A 214-nucleotide genomic window follows, 5' to 3' on the forward strand; every position below is an offset into this window, starting at 1 on the left:
GGTACCCCCGCTCCACCTGGTCCAGCACCTCCCGGTTCACCATCCCTGCGTGCGGCCAGAGGAGACATGGCATTGATTAGAGCCCGGCCACATCCTGCACCGTGCCTTTTCTGGAGGGGATGCTGAGGGTATTGTGCTGAGATGAGCCTACGGGCAACCACGGTGACCCAGGGAGAGAGGGACCCCACAGCCCAACAGCACTCGTCCCTGCCAG

General features: G+C 63.6%; 1 protein-coding gene across 1 annotated transcript in view; it reads right to left on the minus strand.

Annotated features, from left to right (window-relative positions):
• Positions 1-5: 5 nt before the first annotated feature.
• LOC104167078 (proto-oncogene tyrosine-protein kinase Src-like) overlaps positions 6-214 on the minus strand; it is a gene marked incomplete at both ends in the record, with an annotated part of 5,347 nt that continues 5,138 nt past the window's right edge. The window contains one exon of the mRNA XM_009707209.1: positions 6-45. Coding sequence (XP_009705511.1) covers positions 6-45 — 40 coding nt within the window. The remainder of the gene's footprint in view (positions 46-214) is intronic.

Source organism: Cariama cristata, unplaced genomic scaffold (assembly GCF_000690535.1).
Source record: "Cariama cristata isolate BGI_N322 unplaced genomic scaffold, ASM69053v1 scaffold31189, whole genome shotgun sequence".
Classification (NCBI taxonomy): domain Eukaryota; kingdom Metazoa; phylum Chordata; class Aves; order Cariamiformes; family Cariamidae; genus Cariama; species Cariama cristata.